Here is a 16,260-nt window from a genome sequence, read left to right as displayed (position 1 = left end):
TTTACATTTTATTTTTCCATTTCTTTTTAAATTTACATGGGTCGGGCTTTTTATGGCCCAAACATGAGAAAGAAAAGCATGAAATGTTGAATCTTGAATGTGGGCTCTCTGCCGCTATAAATCCTTCCATTCGGTGAGAATGATGGCATTGGCAAGCTAGGAAGAAGAAATACTCGGAAACGAGAAGAGGGCAGCCACTGGATCGTTCTCGAATCTTCCATTCGGTTCATCACCATTGCAGTTGTAGGTATTTGTCGTCGAAAACTCTCTCAATTGATATGAATTTCGTATTTTTATACTTGTTTATTGTGATGTTGGTTTTGGGTTTTTGTAGATAGTACTCTAGTTACGTTTCTTGGTGTACGATTTATGTGAAGGAATTTGTTGTGTTTTTTATTTTGATGTGTTGTTACTTGTTAAGGTGTTATGAGAATTTTGTTGTATATGGTTTTCATTGATTAGGGTCTGTGTGATGTTTATGAGGTTTTTATTGAATTATGTGTTAGGTCGTTAATGATGATGGATTTAGCCGGTTTAATTGTATCGTGTTTAGGTTAGATTTATGTTTGTAAGGCTGACTCGATTAGTTTGAAGTGAAGATTTAGGAGAAGATGAACATAAGTTTTGGATGAAGATGTAAATGTGATGAGTGGGTGATACCCTAATTTGTGAGGTAAGGTATTCACCATATATTGAATTCTCATGGCTTAATGGAAGCAGAAATAAGGTACAAATTTGGAAGTGGTTTGAGGGTTCGTTTAAAATTTTGTTTGGTTGTATATGTGGAGTTGTGAAACCATTTTTGTTTACTCTCATTGTATCTTATCTGAACCAAGGCAAGGGATTTTGGTGGATTAGAACACTATTTGACTATTTGTGGTGTATATACACACACACATATCTGTATATGTATGTATGTATTGGTAAAGTGAGCTATTTTACATCCTTACACTACAATTGTCTAGAGACATTCATGTTTCTTAATGCGGGTGGATGTGATCGGTGTTGAATTGTTGCTGAATTTAAGATCTGGAGACAATTGTTTTTTTGTTCTTAGGGTTTGTGGTTGAATTTTTTGCATTATTAATGTTTATATGTTTATTATTAAATGTAAATTGTTGGTGTTAGGGTTTGTTAGTAAATGTCTGAATGTTGATTTTTTGTTAATTGTTAGGTGTAGGGTTTGTTAGTTGAGGTATAATCGTTATTTTCTGTTGATTGTTAATTGTTAATTGTTTTATTATTTCGCTAGAAAAATGGGAAAAAAATTGAAAAGAAAATTACCAACATCCGGAACTAGTAGTGGAGTAGTCGTCCCTCTTTTTTATACGTCTTTATGTAATTTCTATTAATTTTACATTATTCCCAAAGGCTCGTATGGCCCTTTTAACTAGATTCAAATTTTTAGTTTTCCATATTTTAAATAAGCTTAACATTTATTAATATTTTTTTGATAAAATTTGTGTTTCAAATGAATTTATTTCTAAACATTTTAAAAGTACTTCATTTACTCCAATCGAAAATTGTATTTGTTAATCATTAATGCACGAGAAGTTGGATTTCAAGAGCATGAACGATTGTTTGATTTGGAGTTTTGAAAGCGTTTGTGTGAGTCAACCGCAATTCAAATACATATTTATACTTGAACAAAAAGGGAAAAACGGGCCAAAACGGTCATAAAGACAAAAAAGGTAACATTGTCTTGGTAACCGGTGGACTTATAACTGATCCTTGTGAACGGTCCCTTAATCGATCCAACTTCAGAAAATTGTAACGTGTGGTAACAGGTCGGACTTATAGTAATCGATCCTGATTCCGCTTTCAGATCCACTTGCCCACCTCTAGGGTGCGTACCCCTTTGGTTTCAAAATAGAAAAAATTTCATGACCTTTTATTCGGTGTTTGATAATTTCTAAATAAACCGGTTATTATGATGGACATAAAAACAATTGATCTAGAAAAGGAATATTTCAGAATCATCATATTTATTAGTAAGAAAAAAAAAGTAGAAATGTTTACACCTCTAAGCAAAATGTTATTGTTGAATTTCACAACATACGTATGGTAAAGGCAACTCGTACGATGTTGAATTGTCATAATGTTCCTCATCATTTATCTGGAAGTTGGTTTATGACACCATGTTGACTATTGCTTCAAAGAGGAAAAATACCTTAACACGTTGCATCTCTATGATTTCCCTTTTCGGCTTTCATCCTAAAATCTGTACTTGTGCTTACTTTTACATGCCTTTGGTTCTAGTTTGAGCAAACTTAGTTTATGCCTTTATGGCATACAAACTAATGTATCTTTGTTGGCAACCAGTGATATAGTGCTAGGTTTAAGAAACACTTAGTTCTTTGTAATGCGACTTTCAGTTTTCTTAATTTTTTGGTCCGAACTAGTAGCATGGACTCTCAAAGTCTATATAGCCAATGCTATCTAGCCCTACCCTTTTACAATTATGTACTACAATAAGGTGGTTTTTGAAAAAAAATTGAATGGATACTTGTTGAATCATTAAGAGTTCTTAACGATTTGAGCCTATTTGTTTGTAGCTTAATGAGCTTAATGGGACTCGCAACTTATTCATCAGCTATACACGACTGTTTGGTAGTGGCTTAATGATATAGAAAGTGACTTATTCAGTAAGCTTCTAGGGGGGAGCTTTTATGCAGAAAGCCAAGTTTTTCCTGTACCTACCCCTCCCAAAGCCAAGTTCTCCTGGGTTTCCGTCCACTTTTCCAAAAAAAATTTTTTTAGAAAAAACGCTCCGTCCATCTATTGAAAAAAGAACATCCCAAACAAAAACCTTCCCAATCTATACAGATAGATTAATCCACACAGACAACTTTATCCATACAGAATTTAATGGAAAAGCAACCAAACAGCTCCGTAGAGGCTTTGCATAGAATTAATGCTGAATGAAAATTACTGTCTGGCACCTATTTTGTATGATACATTGATACTTCTTAATAACACAAATTGACAATTTCAATTCATTGGATTTGGTTCTTCATTAAACGAAGTGTTTTCTTTTTCTTATCAATGGTCGGGGAACTCACACTTGTTCTCAAATAAGCTGATGTGCATGCTACTTGTAGTAAATATCCTTGAATGTTTGTACATATGTAAAAATTGTTATCTATGCTAAAGAATGTCTGTGCTTGTACATTGAAGGCTAGCAAAGGTATAAAAGAAAGCTATTTTCTTTTAGTTTTGATATTATCGATTAGTAAGTGGAATTAAGATAACTTGATTGTCTACTGTTTGTTTCAGCATTAAAAATAAGATACAATTGTATTTGTTTTATCATGTTACGTAACATGGTGGTGGTTTGGTTACTTTGTCCATGAGCTAACTTTTGCTATGCTATTGTTTTCAGATTATAGATGGAAACTGGAGGCAATTCCCTAGCATCTGGGCCAGATGGAGTGAAGAGAAAAGTTTACTACTTTTATGACCCAGAGGTCGGCAATTATTATTATGGGCAAGGGCATCCAATGAAGCCACACAGAATTCGCATGACACATGCTCTGTTAGCTCACTATGGTTTGCTGCAAAACATGCATGTTGTGAAACCTGTTCCTGCTAGAGATAAGGATCTTTGCAGGTTTCACGCTGATGACTATGTTTCTTTTCTAAGGGGCATCACCCCAGAAACACAGCAAGATCAGTTGAGGCAGCTAAAAAGGTTTAACGTTGGTGAAGACTGCCCTGTGTTCGATGGTCTCTACTCCTTTTGTCAGACTTATGCAGGAGGTTCTGTTGGAGGGGCAGTGAAGTTGAACCATGAGTATTGTGATATTGCAATAAACTGGGCAGGTGGGCTGCATCATGCGAAAAAATGCGAGGCTTCTGGTTTCTGCTATGTTAATGATATTGTGTTGTCAATTCTGGAACTTCTGAAAGTGCACCAGGTTGGTGAAGTGGATTATGTGTTGTGCAAACGTTATCGTTACTAGTTGGATACACACACACATATGTGTGTGTGTGTGTATATACATATACATACATATTTATATGTATATTCACATAAATAGAGGGAGGTTTAGGAGAAAACCCCCCAAAAAACAAAAAACTGAAGAACACCCTGGTAACCATTCATCTGTACGATATGCACATATGCTTGCAAGTAAATGAAGCTGTTTCTTGGTTTCTATGACATACCGGACAAATTGCTTACAATGTATGCACATGTGCTTACAGTTCTGATGAAATGTTACTAGGGTGTTCCTCGGTTTTTCATCTTTTTGTGGTTTTCCCTTGGACGGACCCCACATATAATATATACACATACACACACGCAACATATATTTATATGTACATACACACATGGGATATATACACATATCTTCACAATTATGTCTTTCTTATTGGAAGCTAAAATTTATGTACCTCACTTCTCTTTATCACTATCTTCCATGGTCATTGTGGTAGTTGAACTTACATAATTGACTCTTCTATTATTTATTTAAATATTGTTTTACTTCTTGTTATACTACGTGTTAGGTTGCTGGTACAACCTCTGCTGTTTTTTGTCAACATTATGATTTCAGATGAGACCTTTTCTATGCAGTATAGATAACAAATTTTGACTTGAAAATGCATCTATATGTTGCAGCGTGTCCTATATGTAGATATCGACATTCATCACGGTGATGGTGTGGAGGAGGCTTTCTACACAACTGACAGGGTCATGACTGTTTCTTTCCATAAATTTGGAGATTATTTCCCGGGTACAGGGGATATACGAGATATTGGATATTCAAAGGGAAAATATTACTCTCTGAATGTTCCCCTGGATGATGGCATAGACGATGAAAGCTACCAATCATTGTTTAAGCCCATAATTGGCAAAGTGATGGAAGTGTTCAGACCTGGTGCGGTTGTCTTACAGTGTGGTGCAGATTCCTTATCAGGAGATCGGCTGGGCTGTTTTAATCTCTCGATTAAGGGTCATGCTGAATGTGTGAGATACATGAGATCTTTCAATGTGCCCTTACTCTTGCTTGGTGGGGGAGGCTATACAATACGTAATGTTGCTCGCTGCTGGTGCTATGAGGTGATTCTTATTTTGTTAGTATATATATAAGCAAATAGTGGAGATTAAGTATATTAAAAGAAAGAATGTTATAAAGAAAAAAGCAAGGGCTTGTTTTTTGGTAGCTTAATTAGCTTACTGGGACTGGGCTAATACGGTCAGCTGTACATGACTATTTGGTAGACTTATGATATTATAAGTGGCTTATTCAGTAAGCTTCTAGGGGGGAGCTTTATGTAGAAAGCGAAGTCTTTTCAATTCTTCCCCTCAATTAAAAAGCACACTCCTTCCATCTATGAAAAAACCATTCCAAACATAAACTTTCTCAATCTATACAGAAGATTAATTTACAGACAGTTTTATCCATCCAAGACTTGATGAAAAACCAACCAAACACCCCCTAAGGCTGCTTAAAGGATGGGTTCAAGTTAGTATGGGGATGAAATGTTACTTGGATGCTATTATCAATGCTTAGATTAAGGGCTTTCTCATTGATCTTCAAAGCATATGAATGCTGACAAGCCCAATTATTTTTATTTGTTATTCTGGTCACCATTTTAAGAGGCCTAATATTAACATTTGTCCCTTGTTTTGTTTTCTGGTGCCTATATATAAGTATATATACATGGTACTTTAATGGAAAACCAACCAAACAGCTTCTAAATTATAAACATCTATCTAATAGATTGAATTGTTCTTGCTTCAAATGGTGACCAGTGCTCGTTAAATCTTAACATATATGGCATCCTTCATTCTTTTGTGCAGACAGGAGTTGCACTTGGGGTTGAGCTAGAAGATAAGATGCCTCAGCACGAGTATTTTGAGTACTTTGGTCCTGACTATACTCTTCATGTTGCTCCAAGTAACATGGAAAATAAGAATTCTCGTCAGCTGTTGGATGAAATACGATCAAAGCTTCTTGATAATCTCTCTAAACTTCAGCATGCACCAAGTGTGCAATTCCAGGAGCGGCCGCCTGATACAGAATTCCCTGAGGTTTGTTACTGCGTTTTGATCTTTTATGTGGGGTATCTATCATTATTATCTGTTAACTATTTTCGGCACTCAACCATAGACAGTGACTCATGGCAATGTGCTACATAGCCCTACCAGAGGAAATTATTTGGTGACCAGATATGTAATATACACCCCTAGGGTCAGGTTTAGGGTAAAACCACAAAAAAATAAAAAAACTGAGGAACACCCAAGTAACCATTTCAGATGGTATGCACATGTGTGTACAAGTAATTTGTACGCAATTTGTCCGCTATGCACATGTGCATAACATGCACAGGTGCATAGAAACCAAGAAACAGCCTCAATTACTTATATGCACATGTGCATATTGTACAAATAAATGGTTACTAGGGTGTTCCTCAAATTTTCATTTTTTGGGGGGTTTTCCCCTGAACCTCCCTTTACACCCTAATCATCCCTGTGAAGTGTCCTGCTCATTTCTTTTAGACCGTTTAATTAAAATGCAATGTTTTAGTTTTCTTTGAATGAGATAAAATACTGGCTTCTTTTCAAAATCAGGTCCATGTCACTCAAAAGTTACTGGATTTTATTGTTTAATTTTTTCTTGAATTCAGGCGGATGAAGATCAAGAGGATGATGATCGAAGATCAGATGATTCTGATGTTGATGAAAATAACGAGGGGTAATCTTTCTTTCCCCAATAAAAACATTTTTTTAACTTAAATTCAGGGGCGGAGCCAGGAAATTATTTTAAGGTGAGCCTAAAAAAACAATGTTAAAAACATTTATGTTTCGATTTTGGTGAAACCCTTCAAATGATATGGTTTTTTGTTAAATATTTATTTATATACATTAGCTATTAAAAAGGTTAGAAATCAGTTTGTACGTTAAACACCATGCATGATTATACATATGCTTACCCAAACATATAAGATGTATCTACAAGTGTGAATACATGGACATTTACATAAAAAGAATTCCTTTGAAAATAATAAAAATTATCGTAAAAAGTTGTTTATTCTATAAAAATTCATGTTTATTTTTCCAAATAAAGACCATAAAATAAACATATTTTTTTGAAAAAATCAGGTCCATAAATATATTATATATATATATATATATATATAAACAAAATAATAAAGTTTTCGTGTAAGTGAAGGAAAAGAGATGTGGTTGTGAATATAATGTGTGCATATATATATATATATATATATATATATATATATAGGAGTGATCATATGAAAACCGCCCTCATTTGTGTAAACCGTGCAAACCACCTTCATCTGTCGATTTCATTGTTTAATCTTATGAAATTTTTTCATGAAATTGTTTAATCTTGTGAAATTGTTTCATATAATACTTTTTTTGATGAAGTTGTTTCATATATGGTTGTGAAATTGTTTCATATAATACTTAATGAAACTGTTTCATGTATTTCTCTAACATTAATGAAACTGTTTCATGTATTTCTCTAAAATTAAAATTATGAAGATGATAATGTCTATGATTAACCCCCTCCACAATAAAAATGATTAATCAACCTCTCATAATTACAAAAAAATGAACAAAATGAAAAATTATGATTGGTTGAATGCGGTTTGCACGGTTTGTACAAATTGAGTGGTTTGCATTTGATCGCTCCCCTATATATATATATATATATCGGGAATTGAGGGTGAGCCTGTGCACCCTCTGGCCCTTTAGTGGGTCCGCCCTTGTTCAAATCCTTTACGACCTTCATTTTTCTGTACTTTTTCCTATTCCCTTTTGCAGTAAGCCTTTTCTTGGCCGTGTGAAGAGGGAACTTCATGATATGGAGTCTAAGGACATGGTATGTGCACTTTTGTTATATTTCAGTTCCATTAAGTAAACTATCTTTTGGATTCTTTGGTCAATAGGCCAGATTTTTACATGTTTTTTTGGTTATATTTGGAGTTCATTTCCCCATATTGCCTGTTTTTGTACGCCAAACTGGTTATTCAATTAGGGTGCGTCTGGTATCCAGATAGGATAGAACAGGATAGAACAAAACAATTGTTGAGCGATTGGTAAGACAGAACGAGACAGTACATAATAGATAAAATGACTAATTTACTCCTATTGGGCTGTTTATATATTTTGATTGATTTACGTAATTAATTCAATTATAATAAAATAAATATTTTCTATAACAAAATGTATCATTAGGATGTTTTAGTCTAAGACGTTTAAGATGACACCAAATAAAAAGTTTATGTAGTTTCTAATTTTTATTTTATACCTTTTCTATATTATTATATTATTATTAAATATTCAATAAATTACATAGATTAATTAAAATATGGAAACCATATAAAACATAGTATTTTGAGGACAATAAAGTGAAAGTTTAAAGAGCATAAAATACAATAAATAAAATGTAAAGAATGAATAAAATGTAAAGAGGGAGCTGCATATTTGATGTTTTAGAAAAGAATTAGATTTTATTTTCATGTTATATTGGTAAAATATAGGTTTGTTCCATCTTGTTCCATGGGGTGGGGTGGGGWGGGGTGGGGTGGGGTGGGGGTCTGTTCCACTATATTCCACATAAAAGTTCTGTCAAACATGGAATAGTGATCCCTATTCTGTTTTTGTCCAATGTACCAAACGCACCCTAGAAAAATCAGGAAATCAGTATTTTTTTTATCTTTTTTGAAGTATATAATATTTATATACGGCAAATGCAACAAATAAACTCACACACCCTCCTCACCTATGGTGAGGTTTGAACCCTTGACCTTCTAAAAGGCCAAGGGCTACGATACCGCTAGGAAATCAGTATTGCCAAACACTAGAAAACTGTTTATAGTTTTCCTCTACCATCATTTCAAATTCATTGGAACCCTGGTTCAATGATTTCATACTTATCCTGATGTATCTCGGTTGTGTTCAGGATGACGGAAAAGAAGGTGAACGTGCTAGAGAGATGGATGCATCCTTTGCTGAGATATCCATAAAGGTGAGCAACTATTTTTCACGAAAATGATAACAATTCTCCCGCCGTTGTGCAAGTGTTTGATGTATATATTTGCAGGCTTCAAATTCCGGGTCGGCACCTGCAGACATCAAACTAGAACAAGGAAACTCGAACAAACCCGATCAGCCGCCTGCCGAGATGAACTTATAGTATATGATAGCATATGTTCCTGATGAACTTATTATAGTGATAGCATATGTTTCTGATGATGCTTTTACTGCAATTTCCTTAAAAACTTGTTAGATTTTGTGTAATCTGTTGTAGAAAACTGGCCAGAAAATGTTAACTAGTTGGTTGAATGGAATGAAATATCAAAACTTTTTAAGCTATATTAACAAGGTGGCTCCAAGAGTAGCTTATATTTATCCGATCCGGTATATACATGTGCATATAAATAATTTGGAAAGTAATTTATTCAGTATGTGCATAGAAATCAATAACCTATCTCCAATTATTTGTATGCATGTGTATATCATACAAATGAACGGTTATTATGATGTTTTTTAGTTTTTCATTTTTATGTGGGTTTTCATTTGAACCTTACTCTTTCTATGTTCTTCTCTCATCAATATGTATATATGACCATTTGGGTATGAAGCCATTTTTTTTAGTAAATTAAGAGATTATGGATTTAATTAAAATCCCATTTAAGGTTATATATCTAAACCAAATTAAACGAAACTTTAGGTTTAAGGATATGATGTATGCAGACTTTAGCTATTTTCATGAAAACTCCAATTTACAGAAAAATATGTAGAGAATTCCAAATGCAAATTTATAAATAATTGAGTGTACGAACTGATCCAAAAGGTATGAAACTCTTCGGAAGGTTGATAAGACGCCTAAGACATCTTATACACGTATTAAATGCCAAAAATCTTACTTTTCATGCTTTGACCACCGAACATTTTATAATAAGGGGTTTCATAGCTATCTTGATGGTTTAAAGCGGGTTTTATATGGAATAGCAATTTTTAACAAATTGTAAGAACTAAAAATGTCGTTTACTCTTGAGTTTATTTGAAAATTTGACAAAAGGGTTTTTAAACTAGCTACGTGTACTCAAGTAGATTAAGGCTTTCTAAATCCGTCTTTTCAGTAAACAAGAAACAAGGTCTGGTATGGTATTAGGGCTGGCCGGACAAGACCAGGCTTCGGGGTTAAAACATGGTCCGGTTAGCTCACCTTTTCATGATTCATGGAGGGGGTTTATTTGTGTACCATCTATAGCTCCACGTGGAGGGTCGCTGTAGTTCCACGTGGAGGGTAGTTGTAGTTCCACGTGGAGTGAGGGAGGGAGGGTTGTATTTCAATTTTGTTCCTTTTCGAGACTTGAAAAAAAGAGAGGAGAGCAGAAGAACACGTCTGCTAAGAAACAAAAACACAGACCCAATTGCGAACGAACTCAAAAGTTTGTGATTCCGCTAAAGCCACCCACGAGATCTTTTCATTTTTATGAACAGGGTCGTCTCTCAAATAAGAGGAGGAACCCCCATTTCAACGAATCTTTTATCTTCCATTCATCTTGTGCCAAAAAAACCCAAGATTCCTTCGCAAGTCTGCTTCCAATTCAAGCAATCAATTTCTGTTTTTTAGCTTCTGTAACAGTACCATCATTCATGGCGGACTTGTAAATCGTATTTGATTCAGATGGTGATGAGTATAACAGCAAATAGAGTTGTGGGTAGTGAAAGATGGAGGAGGCTGGAATCATCGCCACCAACTCTTTTCCGTTTACGTCAATTTGAGTTGAATCTTTCGTCATTCCTTCGATTCCCTCCATCTCAATTATCTTGTACCTTCCCGTTACGATTCAACAACATCCGAAACAGTTCCGATAAGAAAACCACCGTAAGTATCAGTACAACCAAGAGAGGAAGACGCACCGGCGGAAATACCAAGAAGAACGGTGGTGGTACGGTTGTCACCGGTGAGAGAAAGAAGGTTGTCACCGGTGAACCAGTGGTGGATGATGGTTATGCCCAAATAAGAGGGAAACAGGAGGATAAAAATGGGATTAAAGAAGGGTTATTCAATGTCCGTAGTTTGTATCAAAATGGTGATCCTCTTGGACGGAAGGATTTGGGGAAGTCCGTGGTTAAGTGGATAAGCCAAGGTATGAAGGCAATGGCGACTGATTTTGGGGATGCTGAATTGCAAGGGGAGTTTTCTGAGATTAGACAAAGAATGGGTCCTGGTTTAACTTTTGTGATTCAGGCTCAGCCTTATCTTAATGCCATTCCAATGCCTTCTGGTCTTGAATCTGTATGTTTGAAAGCCTGCACACATTACCCTACCCTCTTTGACCATTTCCAGAGGGAGCTCAGGGACGTCCTCCAGCAACTTCAGAGCAAGTCTTTGGTTGAAAACTGGCAGAAAACCGAGTCTTGGAAGTTGCTCAAGGAACTTGCGAGATCAGGTTCTTTACTTGACTCTTTAGATGTTAACAAAAAGAATCTGTTTTAGTTCTTTCTTTCTTATTGTTGTCTTGTAAGTTGTAACCAAGGTTTTAGAAGGCGGAATCGGGCGTCTAGGCGTTTTTGCTCAATGAGGCAAGGCGTAAGCCTCTAGACGGTCTGAGGCGTAAGCCCTGAGGCGGAAATATATTATATATATACACCAAAATATGTATATATACTTCACAAATATATATACACATTTATACGGTTGGGTTCTTGGGAAAACCTAAAAAAAATCAAGGAACATCCTGGTAATCGTTCATGTGGATGGTATGCACATGTAATTTGTAAGCAATTGGTCTGGTAAGCACATGTGCATAACATGCATATCAGCTTCAGTTACTTGTATGCATATGTGCATTCGTCTAGATGACAAAACGTTCCTCAATTTTTCAGTTTTAGGGGTTTTCCTTTAAACCTCCCTCTACATTTATATACAATATATATATATATATATAAAATAGTAAATTGCCAAGGGCGCTGGTTCAATGGTTATTGACAGAGGAAAGAATGAAACAGCGAGATAGGGAGGGTGCGGAAAAATTGGTTGCTTGGAGGAAGAAGGGTCAAAACACACTTTTTGATTGAGAGGAGAATGTACTAGTGCTTTTTGTGTTCTAAAATATTAAAAGTATACATTGGGCTTCGACTTTTAGTTTCTTTAAAATAAAATAAAAAGACACTTATACTATAAAGAGAAGTACTACTGTCATAAAGCTTATAAAAAATCCAAAAAACCATTACCAAAGCAAATCATCTGAGTCGTAAGCCTCAAACGATCTTTATAACCATGGTTCTTTGTTAGTTTGTCGTATATCTTTAATTCATTTCACATGCATGATTCATCTTCAGCTCAGCATAGAGCCATTGCAAGGAAGGTTTCTTTGCCAAAGACTGTCCATGGTGTTTTGGGCATGGAACTAGAGAAAGTTAAGGCGATTCAGGGCAAGATTGATGATTTTGCAGAAAGGATGGCGAATCTTCTTCGTGTTGAACGAGATTCTGAATTAGAGTTTACCCAACAGGAATTAGATGCTGTCCCTACAACCGATAGTTCGGATTCAAACAAACCAATTGAATTCCTTGTTAGTCATGGTCAGGCGGAACAAGAACTATGTGATACTATATGCAATTTGTTTGCTGTTAGTACTTTTACGGGATTAGGTGGAATGCATCTGGTTCAGTTTAAGGTAGAAGGAAATCATAGGTTGCCACCAACAACTTTGTCTCCGGGAGACATGGTTTGTGTGAGAACATGTGACAACAGGGGGGCCGCTGGGGCGGTTTCTGGTATGCAAGGTTTTGTTAACAATTTGGCGGAGGATGGTTGTAGTATCACTGTGGCGTTAGAATCCCGCCATGGTGATCCGACCTTTTCAAAGTTATTTGGTAAGAGTGTACGCATAGACCGAATTCATGGATTGGCTGATGCAGTTACATATGAGGTACTCTACAAATATGTTCCTTATTTTACCTTCATTTCACTCTGATTTAGCCAAATTCTTCCACTTTTTGCATATTGGAACTACTCTACCGTATCTGTTTGGATGGTTTTTCATTAAGTCGTGTATGGATAAAGTTGTCTGTGTAGATTAATACGTCTGCATAGATTGGGAAGGTTTTTGTTTGGGAGAGTTTTTCCATGGATGGAATGAACATGTTTTTTAATTGGGAGGGGCAGGTTTGGAAAAACTTGGCTTTCTGCATAAAGCCCCCCTAGAAGCTTATTGAATATGCTACTTTCTCTATCTATACAGACAGATTAACCTACACTAACAACTTTATTGATACAGGACTTAATGGAAAACCAACCAAACAGAAGACTCTTTATCATTATGCCACTTTTTGCATATACTTTGACTATAAAGCAACTTCTTTTATTACTTTCTATCATTCTCTATTGTACAATTTCATATGTGTTACCGTTTCTTATTTCAGCGCAATTGTGAAGCTCTGATGATGCTTCAGAAAAAAGGTCTGAATAAGAACAACCCTTCGATTGCTATCGTAGCAACACTTTTTGGAGACAGGGATGATATTACATGGTTGGAAGATCACAAATTTACCGACTGGAGTGAAGCAGAACTTTCCGGAACTAGATATGTTAAGAATTACGATGAAGCCCAAAGAAGGGCAATTGCATTAGGTTTGAATAAAAAACGGCCTGTTTTGATTGTTCAAGGTCCTCCCGGTACCGGAAAGACAGGTCTACTGAAGGAATTAATAGTCCTTGCCGTTAAACAAGGTGAAAGGGTGCTGGTTACCGCACCTACGAATGCTGCAGTTGATAACATGGTTGAAAAACTCTCGGATGTCGGGATTAACATAGTAAGATTTGGTAATCCTGCAAGAATATCTCCGGTTGTAGTTTCGAAATCTTTAGTTGAGATTGTAAACATTCAGCTATCGAATTTTCGGTCTGAACTTGAGCGGAAGAGGTCGGATCTCCGGAAGGATTTGAGACAATGTTTGAGGGATGATTCTTTAGCAGCTGGAATACGACAACTTTTGAAACAACTTGGGAAGGCGCTAAAGAAGAAGGAGAAGGAAACCGTGAAGGAAGTCTTGGCTAATGCTCAAGTTGTGCTTACCACCAACACGGGGGCGGCTGATCCAATAATCCGACGCGCGGATGCTTTTGATCTTGTTGTTATAGATGAAGCAGGTCAAGCAATCGAGCCTTCGTGTTGGATTCCGATATTGCAAGGAAAGCGTTGTATACTTGCGGGTGATCAATGTCAGCTAGCTCCCGTGATTCTTTCTAGGAAAGCGTTAGAAGGTGGTCTTGGAATGTCGTTATTAGAGAGAGCCACAAGTTTACATGACGGGATTCTTGCCACCAGGTTAACAACACAATACCGAATGAACGATGCTATTTCTAGCTGGGCTTCAAAGGAAATGTATGGAGGATCATTGACATCTTCCACTACGGTTTCTTCTCATCTTCTTGTTGATTCTCCTTTTGTACAGGTATCATCAACCTTTCGATTTCTATAAGCATCCACCGTTAATGGGGAATAGTTCTAATGCGTTCATTCTGTTATAAAATTGTGTGTATATTATTGCAGCCCACTTGGATAACACAATGCCCATTGCTATTGCTTGATACAAGGAAGCCATATGGTAGTTTATCACCCGGTTGCGAGGAGCATTTGGATCTTGCTGGCACAGGCTCGTTTTACAATGAAGGGGAGGCGGATATCGTTGTTCAACATGTTCTATCATTGATATACGCTGGTACGTGTTTGTCTAGTTATGTTTTTTTGCACTAAACTGAATGTTTGGCTAAATGCTTTTTTTGTACTAGATATATGCTTTTTTGTGCATAATGCATAAATGTGATTAAAAGATAGGTGCATTGCAAAACTGCCGCTGCTTTCTTCATCTTAAGGGTGCGTGTGGTATACAGATTAGACTGAACTAGACGGGACTGGCGAGAGTGAGATAGGCAGGTGAAAGAATTGTGGAGTGTTTTTTAAGGTCTTAATTTCACAGGGGTAGTTTAGTAATTTACCTATCTTATCTCATCCTGTCCTGCATACCAAATGCGCCCTAAAAGATATTAAGGACCTGTTTGTTAGCAGCTTAACGAGACTCGCAGCTTCTATACATGACTGTTTGGCAGTGGCTTAATGATATAGAAAGTGGTTTATTCTTTTTAGCATATTGAAAAAGCCCCATTACTTATGAGCTAGTTTATCAGGACTAATATATTTTGGGAGGTAATTTTGTCATTGAATATGGTATGCAGGTGTAAGCCCGACGGCAATTGCGGTGCAGTCTCCATATGTGGCTCAGGTGCAGTTACTAAGGGATAGCCTAGACGAGATTCCATTGGCCACTGGGGTAGAGATTGCAACCATAGATAGCTTTCAAGGCAGGGAAGCCGATGCGGTGATCATATCCATGGTATGTTACACAACAAGTTGATTTATTACCATCTTGAGTTGAAACTTCGTACGATTTCCATTTCGTAGAAGAGGATTTTGCGTTTGAGTTTTCTTCATCAATCTTGATCTTGAAGTTTCGTATTCCTACGTTTCTTCTAACGGAACGCTACTTACGACCATTTCTTTTTCTTTCGTAAGGTTCGATCAAACACTTTGGGAGCCGTTGGTTTTCTCGGGGATAGTCGACGAATGAACGTTGCCATAACGAGAGCACGCAAACATGTGGCGGTCGTATGCGATAGCTCAACGATATGCCATAACACCTTTTTGGCGAGGCTTTTACGGCATATCAGGTATTTTGGTAGAGTAAAGCATGCTGAACCAGGTGGGTTTGGGGGATCTGGGCTTGGTATGAACCCTATGTTGCCTTCTATAAGTTGATGTGGTATCTCTTCCAATGCTCCATGTACATCCTTCTTTCAGGAGATTGGTTTTTAAAGCTTTGTATATTTGATTGATAGCTGTAAATAAGAAACATAGATATTGTTACTTTTGATCAATGTCAAATGTAAGATATACACACAATCATTGCACCATTAAAAAGAAGATCTGTATATGTGTTTTCATATATATGTTTCCAGTCTGTCTGCAGTGGACCTAGGATTTTTGCTGAGCTGGTGCATCTTTAAGGTGGATCAAAAGCTTACAAAGTGGTATGCTGTGTTTTTACGTGAATTCCATGGTTTCGAGGGATTTTTTAAGTTTTTGGGTTGATTTTGAGGGACTTTTTCGGTATTTTCTAGAGCAAATTATGATTTTTGTTCCTGTGGTTCGTTAATAATTTCTGTTTTCGTTCATGTGGTTTTAGAAATTTCAATTATCATCCTTATGGTT

The 16,260-nt window shown here is 36.3% G+C and overlaps 2 protein-coding genes across 2 annotated transcripts; both read left to right on the top strand.

Moving 5' to 3' along the window:
- Positions 1-111: 111 nt before the first annotated feature.
- Positions 112-9,346, top strand: LOC112508840 (histone deacetylase 19). The gene is made up of 8 exons (XM_025113637.1): positions 112-247; positions 3,383-3,917; positions 4,622-5,062; positions 5,807-6,037; positions 6,634-6,701; positions 7,793-7,850; positions 8,934-8,999; positions 9,075-9,346. The coding sequence occupies exons 2-8, from the start codon at positions 3,390-3,392 to the stop codon at positions 9,165-9,167; spliced, it is 1,485 nt and encodes a 494-aa protein (XP_024969405.1). The 5' UTR covers positions 112-247; positions 3,383-3,389; the 3' UTR covers positions 9,168-9,346.
- A 1,033-nt stretch (positions 9,347-10,379) lies between these two features.
- Positions 10,380-15,965, top strand: LOC112509617 (DNA-binding protein SMUBP-2). Its single transcript, XM_025114669.1, has 6 exons — positions 10,380-11,436; positions 12,329-12,921; positions 13,415-14,446; positions 14,545-14,713; positions 15,228-15,385; positions 15,565-15,965. Exons 1-6 carry the CDS (start codon positions 10,668-10,670, stop codon positions 15,805-15,807), a joined length of 2,964 nt encoding a protein of 987 aa, XP_024970437.1. The 5' UTR covers positions 10,380-10,667; the 3' UTR covers positions 15,808-15,965.
- The last annotated feature ends 295 nt before the right edge of the window (positions 15,966-16,260 follow it).

This window comes from Cynara cardunculus (genome assembly GCF_001531365.2).
Source record: "Cynara cardunculus var. scolymus isolate 2C chromosome LG 3, CcrdV1, whole genome shotgun sequence".
In the NCBI taxonomy this organism is placed as follows: domain Eukaryota; kingdom Viridiplantae; phylum Streptophyta; class Magnoliopsida; order Asterales; family Asteraceae; genus Cynara; species Cynara cardunculus.
The sequence above is the reverse complement of the archived record's forward strand: the minus strand, read 5'-3'. Positions and strand labels throughout refer to the sequence as shown.